At 32.3% G+C, this 9,518-nt stretch overlaps 1 protein-coding gene across 1 annotated transcript in view; it reads left to right on the top strand.

The window, feature by feature from the left end:
- Positions 1–2,485: 2,485 nt before the first annotated feature.
- Positions 2,486–9,518, top strand: part of LOC106471569 (battenin-like) — a 14,546-nt gene continuing 7,513 nt past the window's right edge. The window contains exons 1-5 of the mRNA XM_022400180.1: positions 2,486–2,617; positions 4,383–4,452; positions 5,110–5,221; positions 6,125–6,299; positions 9,060–9,140. Coding sequence (XP_022255888.1) covers positions 2,486–2,617; positions 4,383–4,452; positions 5,110–5,221; positions 6,125–6,299; positions 9,060–9,140 — 570 coding nt within the window. The remainder of the gene's footprint in view (positions 2,618–4,382; positions 4,453–5,109; positions 5,222–6,124; positions 6,300–9,059; positions 9,141–9,518) is intronic.

Here is a 9,518-nt window from a genome sequence, read left to right on the forward strand (position 1 = left end):
AGTTATCAAACATTTCTTAAAAAAAAACTTATTATTTTATGTTATTTTCAGTAATTAATCTCTGTATGGGTTCAGTAGATTTGACTGATCTCATAACCACCATAAAAAATTAGGAAATAAATATAAGTTATGCCTCTTTCATTCTAGAATGAACACAAAAATATAAATGTTTAGACTAAATAGCTTAAATCTCATAACATTATACATTTATATATATTTATTATTTTTATTATACTGACCTTTCAGCCGTGGCTAGCTAACAATACAGAAGTTACAATGACGCGGTTGACATGCACTCGTGTTACCGTATCAAACATAAAACTGACCTTTATTGTGAACAAAGTAACTTGTCTTGGCTGTGGTTAGTAGTTCTGTAAAATGCATTCACATTTCAATTATTATACATTATATATGTATATAGATTATTGCTATCTTGAAATAAGTTCTTAAACGTATTTTTCTTAAAACATAGAACAGTAAATAAAGAAGTAAAGCAAACAATTATATCTTCTAGTGACCTTTGTACTTAGTTGCTGCTTAATGTAGGTTACTAAGCCTTCAAAGAAATTGCACATGGAGGATATGAAAGAAAAAAAATTTTTTAGGTTTTATATATGCATTTGAATAACCAAAAAAATCATAAATTACTACATCAATACAATATAATTCCACTGTAATTTATTAATCTTTGTAACTAAGCTGTATTTTAGTCTTAAAATATGAAATTTTGAGCAGACTAAATACACAACCTATCTCTTTGAAATCTTGGTTCAAAAGAAAGAAATGGCATCCTAAGAAAATAAATGTATGAGAAAGCCACTAGGGGACATTCTGAGCTTACAATTGATTATTCATTTCATATATAGAAGTAAGTGTATATAAGGGAGAGTTTCCAAAAATTGAAAGAGGTGGGTGGAGTGCCACTGCTTGATTTATTACATGAGCAATATCTTAGCAAATAGAAAAAGAGGATCTTATTTTGTATTGTAACTTGTCAATATCAGTAATTTGAGTTTCTAATTCATTCAAAACTATAGACTTAGTATTTTGACTTCACAAACATCTAATTTGAACCAGCGCTGCATTCAACATACCACGTGACACACAAAAATTGATGTTTATCTGTGTTGTTTTTTAATATTTACTTTTAAGAAATTGGGTAATATATAGTACTAAAATTTGAATTATAATCTACACTTTGATACAAAACTTACTGACATAAATTCCTGAAATAGTAGTTAAATAAAATTTTGAATGCGAGTCAACAAACGAGATGACATGGACTTTCACCCTGGCCCGTCTCAAAAGGGTTAATCAAACTCAGTTTTCTCAAATTTGTCTGAGGCATATTACAGGTCTCCTGCTCAATTTTTAGAAGATCTTTTCCACTTATTGACTTCTACTTTGGTAAGGTTATTGGCTTCTGCTCTCTCCTTGGTCTCACGGTTGGTCTGTTGCTGGGATCTTTTGAAGAGAGATGCCATGCTTGAGGGAGTTTGACTTCCTTCATTGGCCCTAAGAGTATCAGAGAAGCTCCTTTGTTCAGACATTCAATTTTTGCAGGTATTCCAAATTCCATGGAATTTTGGGTGGATGTGGCCCGTCTCCATTCTTTTCTTTTGACCATGGCCTCTCTCCTTTCTCAATCTTCTACCACATGTTTTCCTGTATCTCCCATTAGACTTTCCAGACCTCCTGTATCGGCTCCATGTTCTATTGGAACACAAGGGAGATTCCACCCTTATCAGCGGGTATTCTCTGCTTGTGTGGAATGCAGACTATGCCATCAGTGACTACCCTATGGGGTCTACACTTGTGGGGGCTCGAATCAGATTGTACGTGTCAGTATGAGAGTCCTTCGCCACAGATCAGTGGGTCATTCAATTTCTTCAGTTCATGTCTCCTCCTCCATTGTCTCTCATATTGGTTGTCTTTCCACTCCCCAAGGATGATCTTACATCCAGTCATCAAGCACAAGTCATCCAGCATCTTCTGCACAAAGAGGTTGTTAAGTGTGTTGACTCCTCTCTTGGGTTTTTTTATTCCCATTTGTTTGTAATACCAAAGAAGACGGGATTGGCGACCTGTCATTGACCTTTTTCTTCTCAATCGTTTCCTTCAGCATCTTTGGTTTACGATGGAGTTATTTCTTTCCCTTCGGTGGCACTTTCTTGGTTTATGGATGACGAAGTTTGATGTTGCATATGCTTATCTTTATATTCTGATCACAGAGACTTCACGTCATTATCTCCATTTTGTGCATGAAAGACGGGTTTTTCAGTTTTGTGCTCTACCATTCGGCCTTGCATTTGCCCATACGTCTTTTGCCAGATAGTCAGATCCTTTTCAAGTCATCTTCACTCATTGGGCATTCACACTCACCATTATATGGATGATTAGCTTCTTCCTGCCACTTGGCAGAACTTCATACTCAAGCTTTTTTTCATGCAAATGGGCTTGTGGAACACTCATCTCAACAGTGAGCATGATAGACCGTATAGACCTCATGGTGCAGATTTTGGATACCATTATACTTGGAAAGGCACCATTTTCAACAGAGCATGATCCATCCCCAAAAGAGATAGAACCACAACCACCGGTGGAAAAGAAGACAACTGTATTAGAACAATAGCACGTTGCATGGACTGAAGGCATTGAGGAGAAGGTTGGGCCTGATTGAGACAAGAATTGAAAAACACCTCTAAATGGATGAGGTATTGTGTGGGAGTAAGAATAGATCTTTCTCCATTTTGATGAGAAAAACAGTTTTTGCAGTTTGGGATTTCTTTTCTGTGGTATATAACATTTATTGCATCATAAATATGTTAATACTAAACCTTACACTAATTGAATAACATAAGTAAAGCAGAAAGAGTTTACTGCTCATCATTAATTTTCCTTAAACTGCCAGAATTGGGAATGGTCTGCTTTTCAAGATAAGGTTTCATGGTCACCCATTGCACTTCTCTGGTGATGCATTCTTCTAGACTCTCCAATGCATTTCTATCCCCCCCTGTTCCAGTGGATTATTGGAGCCCTTACCACTTTCCAGCTCCTCATTGCTAGGGTGGTGGATCATGGAAGAATCCTCCTCAGTGTGCATAATTCTACTCAGTCGAGAGTAGGGTGGTGGTGTTCTACCTATGTAGAAGACATGACTATCCTCTTCCCTTCTAGTTCCTACACCTAGTGTGAATGGTTGAGTTCCTCCTGGTACCACTGGTCTGGACTGGAGTTGACATCCTGATTACAGTCTTACGCACTCTAGCCACTCTACTCACACATTATTCTTCCTTTTTGATTTGGGATGGATTACATTTTCTGTCCCTTGATTGTGACACAACACCAGTTGGCTCCTCTTGGGCAACAAGTATACTTGTTTTAAATGTGGTGTGGTCTCCTACAGGTGTGTTTCCTCTCCATAGAGGTGGGTGCTCTTCAGATGCATTAGAAGGGTGCTCATCCAGGTATTTTTACACCTGTCTCTCCACCTGCTCAATGTGTGATTCTAGCTGTGACTGTGACAGGAGATAAGCAATCATATTGGAAGTTTTTTTTCCAATAGATACTTACCTTACATGCCTAATCTCGAAGTGAAGATTGAGTTCAACTGCATAGAGGGACTCAGCTGCAGTAGGAGGGTGGGTTGCTCTCCTGTTGGTGAAGGGTGTTCACATGCTAATTTGCATGCTTAAATGCAGCTGAACCACGAGGTATAAATATGGAATTAGGTGAAAGTTCAAGGCTAGTGGTGAGCAAAAATTTGTGCACTAGAGGGCAGTTAAAATGAAGAATAGCTGTAACTGTGAGAGGAGATAAATGTAATGATGATAAACATTGGAGGGTTTTTTTATTATGTTCAGTGAATCTGGTTTCTCCAACATAGAATTATGGTCAGTTATTGCACATTATTTTATAAACAATGTTGGTATTGTGTGATTCTACATAACTGTTATTTAGTAAAGACTCTAGTTTAAGGCTGGGTTTTTGAGTGAATTTGAAGTCGACAGGAATTTTATCTTTAATGGCCCTACTGTAAACCAACAACTAAGGGTACCAAGATACCTTTACCAAGCTTTTAAACAATCTCCAGTCATATATATGTGTCTATGTAAACTAGTTGTACCTGATAATGACGTAAGCTTGTCGAAAGGTTGTACAATTATATTAAACTTTCTTTCACTACCTATTTAAGCCATCTTCAAAAGTTATTTTACATTATTTGTTTTATTTATTTTATTTTTTCTTACAAACTATTAAGAGGTTTTAATTGAAAGTATTTGTGTAATTGATTTTTCTTGAGGTCCATGCAAGGTGTTATAAATAGGTTTATCCTTTAGTAAAGGCTAAAGTCTTTGGAGTTCAAAATGTGTTAATAAAAGCTTTGTCCCCCACTACAATTTTTTGTTTTTGTTTTTAGAAATGTTGTGTCCACATGGTCTTCAGGAACAGGTATGTCTTGATTTCAATTGATGTGGCTTCACACTTAGATACCTTTTTTTAAATCTTAAGTAGGGTAACATTTTTGTCAGAGAGCTTCCCTAAGTTAGAATAAATGCTGTTTTAGGATAAAAAAATATTTGTAAAAAATTTGATATGATTTGATGGTGAGGTATTTCTGTGAAAGAGCTGCCATGGCTGGGTTTTAACCTTTAAAAAGCATGACCTCTTTGTTTTTTAAGTTTCACAGGTTAAGGATAAACTTCAGCTACAGTGGTTAGGGTCTAATTTAATGTTGTAATGATATTGTTTAACAGTATTTCACACAGTGAATTTACTGATAATTATATGTAGAAAGTTTAATCTAGAAAAATAATTTTTACTGAAAACCATTCATAAGTGATTTTGTTGTATATTAATGTACATTTCAAGTAAAATTTATTTAACATGCAAATTTTCATATACCTTCTCATATTTTTGTTTCCTGTATTTATTAGTAGTTGAAATGAAATATTTTTGTTTTATTTGTATTGCACAAATGTTTTGTAAAACTGTATTAGAAAAATGTATTGATCCAAAGGTAGAAAGTACAAATCTTGTTTGACATAAACCATTCAATGAGTATAATGAGTTAGAAGTTTGTAAAGAATGTCTTTCTTCCTGAACCAGGAGGAGCTGGTGTTCTTGGAGCATTGTCTTATGCAGCTCTCACTAGTACAGGCTTAAGTCCAAGAAGAACTCTTCAAGTTATGCTTGTTATTCCAATTATGATGAGTTTAAGGTAAAATATTGAATAAAAGCAATAATAAATTATCATAACCCATAATCAGTAAATTCCAAAATATGTTGTTGATGAAACATAGTTTTGTTTTTATTTTGACTCTTGAAAAATTTTCTCTGATATTTTTAAATAATTGTCATCAGTATACGAAGAAAAAAGAAACATCACACATTCAGAATATCTTCAGATGTTAATCCATTTTCTTTAAGAGCATACTTGGCAGCTATAACTAAGGACATTATGTCTATAATTCAAAATATAGAATTTTCAGGTGGCTATTTTTAATTATTTTGTCGATTTTTGATATTTTTTGTTTTGTTTTTATGTTTTAAGTGTTACTAACTACTACCGATATTTTCTGTTGCTTTACATTGATTTTTGAGGTTTTGGTCTGTGTTACTTTATCTTAGATTTTCACAAGGAACCTGAAAAAGTCAACAACTTGTATGAAGTTGAAACTTTCAGCTCAGTTGTGCTAGATGTTCAAAATCATATTGTTTATCACCTAACACTTGATAATAATAAAAAAAGTTTTAGCTTTTAATGTTTGTGTTGGTTTGATCAAGTCTTATTTATGTTTTTTTCCTTTCCAGTTTTTTGATTATTTATTGCTGCTGCTTTAATTATTGGATAATATTGCTGAACCTTCATAATTTTAAGTTTCTGAGAAATTACTTTGATAGTTATTTTTTATTAAATATTTATTTTATATAATTCAGATTTTTTTCCAATTTCCAAGTGTTGGTATTTAATTATGAGATTTGCTGTTTTTAGAATTTTAGTTTATAGGTATTTATTAAAAATGATAACTTTTTTTTTATTATTCAATTGTTCAGTTTCTGGTATTCATTATTAACTGTTACTTTCGTTTTTGATTTATCTGTTTTTATTTATTTTTTTCAGTTTCTGGGTGTTGATTGTTCATCCGCCTTCTACTTCACTGTGGAAATATTGTACTAAGCAAGAAAATATGGAATTGTATCAACCACTTGTTCCAGAATCATCAGGAAATAATCCTACAGTATCTATAATACCTGCAAACAATTTAAGTTTAGGTCAGAAAGTAAGATTAATAAAGGTAGGTTTATATTCAAACAATTATTATTTATTCAAGAAAAATGTTGTTGAATCGGCTACAATTAAGTATGTACAGAGGTTGAGTACATTGTATTAAAACAATTGAGGAGCCTCACCACATCATTACAGACCATGATACTACATCTGTTCTTGCTCTAACTAACAACTGTGCATTTTAAGAATAGCATTGCAGCGTAGTTTCCATTCCAAATGGCTCCATTTTAAGATTTTCATATCCAAAGCACACCTTCTTCATTATGTTGTATACTGTTACTTGGGAAATGTGAACAGCTTTTGCCACTAACCTTTCTGTTCATGGATTTTCACCTTTTAGAAGACTTTTCTTACCAGGACTGGGGGTTTGATTTGTTGTAAGTCTCTTAAGGATGGTCCTGATTCCAAAAGTTAATCCATATTCCTTTCTTTTCCAATATTATAAAGTACAAGGATATCCCCATCTTTGATATTCTAAATCCCCAAACTGAATGCTTCTTAATGATCTAAATGTATGAATATTTTGCATTAAAAAAGTGGCACCACATTACTAAAACACCAAACAGTGTTAAAATGTAGTTCTGATACGTAACATCCCAACTTGACTTTTATATCTGCTGTATTTGTCACTTGACTTTGTATATTCAAAATCGTTGTAATACAACATACTCAACCCTCTTTATTTATGGATGTACAAGTTGCTTACATTTAATGCTTTTAACATATTCCAAGCTTTCATATTTTCATTTAAATGTAGTTTAATGAACTTAAGAAACAAACCACATGTTTAGAACAAAATATTAGAACAAAGACTAGAAAACTAGTTTTGACACTTTAATGTGAGTTCTTCAGTCTTATACACTCTTCTGAGATGTTGTTTTCCTGTACATATGTGAAACTTCCCTGAGGATACATGTGGTTAGGAAACAGTTCAGCTTCAAGTGATTTTCAGAAGTGTTAAACTATAGCACACTTTTAACAATACAGCTTTCAACAATACTTTATTTTAGATTATTGTCAGTTTTATATATCATTTTGCCTGGTTTTCCAGTTCAGAGAGTGATCACAGTTTTCTTGCATGGAGAAATGTGTTATTTGTGTTTCTATTTATGATAATGCTTTAGTGTTTTTTTATTCTCATGTTTAGATTGCTTCCCATTTTAATAATGTAAATTTTTTTATGTGATTGGCGTGAAACAATATCAATGCCATTTATTTTATCTTTTTATATGGTTTTGTTCGAAGTCAGTTTGTTTTTAATAGTGTTGAAGTACTTGTAAGTAACAAGAAAATCGTTTTGCTTGAGGATTCTCTGAGCCATCATTATTGTATAAAACTGAAAATGACATAAAATGAAGTTACGTTGAAAGCTGTATTAATAAAAGTGTACCAGACTTTAACACTTCTGAAAGCTCTTCAACTGAAATGTTTCCTACCCATGTGTATCCCCAAGGGAACTTCACAATCAGGTATCACCTAAAGTATGCTGGTGAATTTCTTCTCAGAAGCATGTGTGGGACTGAAGAGTTCAAATGAAAGTTTCAAAACTAGTTTTCAAATCCTTGTTGTAACATTTCATTCAAAAATGGTAGTTTATTTTATGTTTGTTTGGTTCATATATATTGTGTATTTTACACTACTAAATGTATTTTTTTTTGTAAATCAATTTATTTTGAACATTATAGTAAGTTAATGTGTTGTAAATGTTGGATTTAATATTTTTTATATGTGATTTTGTGTAAAAGATTTTTTCTCGTTACTATATAAATTTAACAGAGTTTAATATATAGATACCTCATATAATGTAAGGAAATAGCTCATATTATGTTAATTTCATCATCGTCATGAATATTTGGTTTCGTTAGTTAAAAAGTTAAATTACAGTTATTAAAATCACATATTTGCACTTTAGATGGTGTTTGTTCTTGTTAATGCAAATGTATATTTTTGTATTTTACGGTGTATGTTTTATCATATACAATTAATGATAACATTCATTATAACTCATTTCATTACTTGTAAGTTTTTTGAGCTTCCAACTATTTATGTTATATTCTTCTGTTATTAAAGTTTATTTATATAGTTGTAGTTACTGAAGTTTATATTTTTCTTATATATTTCTATTGCATTGAAGTCTATATTTCTGTTGTATTCTTCTAAGTGATTCATCAAAAGTAAATCTTGCCTTAGTAATCTCCTATCTTTGGTGACTTCAATTAAGACATTTTATTTTTCTAAAATCGTGTTTGCCTTATGGAATGAGTTGCTATCAGATAGTAATAGCGGCCAGAACTTTACAGAAGTTTACAAAGAGGGTAATCAATAATTTCCAGAAAAGTAAAGGTGTGTATTTAAGTTTTTACTTTTTCCAAGGATTTGTGTGCAAGGACAGTCATGAATAACCAAATGGTCTCTTGTTGTATGTAGGCTCTGCTCTTTTATTCCTTTGAAGGTATGGCCATAGCTAGCTATGAGATCATTGAGGTTTGGACCTCAGTTAAAATTTGAATTAAATGTAACACAATATTGTAGAATGGCCCATATGGAAAAGGTATACAATATGTAAAACTGACCCTGTGTGCTTGTTGGTGTTTGAACTTCAGGTAAATTTCACTCTAGCTACAGCCATGAGTGAAGACTATAATTGTGCTGTTTTATTGTATTAGTAAAGTCTTTATCTGTGATCATATATTTTTCTGTTACTGAATTCTGTATTTGTTTTAATATATTATTGTATTGGTAAAGTCTACTTGTTACTCTCTGTCAGCCTCTGCTACCATACATGATTCCACTATCTCTGGTATACTTTGCTGAGTACTTCATTAACCAAGGTCTGGTAAGTTTCTATGTTATTCTCTTTTTTACTAGAAATTTATTTTTATAAAAAAATTAGATCATATTTTGTGTATTGTTAAGTATAATTCATTTAATATGTGTGTGTGTGTATATTTATATTAACCCTTTCGAGACGGGTCATGGGTAAAAGGCCATGTCATCTCGTTTCTTGAGTCACTATTTCATGAATTTATGTCAATAAGTTTGGTATAATTCAAATTTTTAGTACTATGTATTACTCAATTTCTTAATTTTAAAAACAATTATAAAAAAAACAAACAAAATTCGATTTTTGTGTGTCACGTGGTATGTTGAATACAGCACTAGTTCAAATTAGATGTTGGTGAATTCAAAATACTAAGTCTTTAGTTTCGATCCATATTAGAAAATC

This window comes from Limulus polyphemus, unplaced genomic scaffold (genome assembly GCF_000517525.1).
Source record: "Limulus polyphemus unplaced genomic scaffold, Limulus_polyphemus-2.1.2 Scaffold4704, whole genome shotgun sequence".
NCBI classification, from domain to species: Eukaryota; Metazoa; Arthropoda; class Merostomata; order Xiphosura; family Limulidae; genus Limulus; species Limulus polyphemus.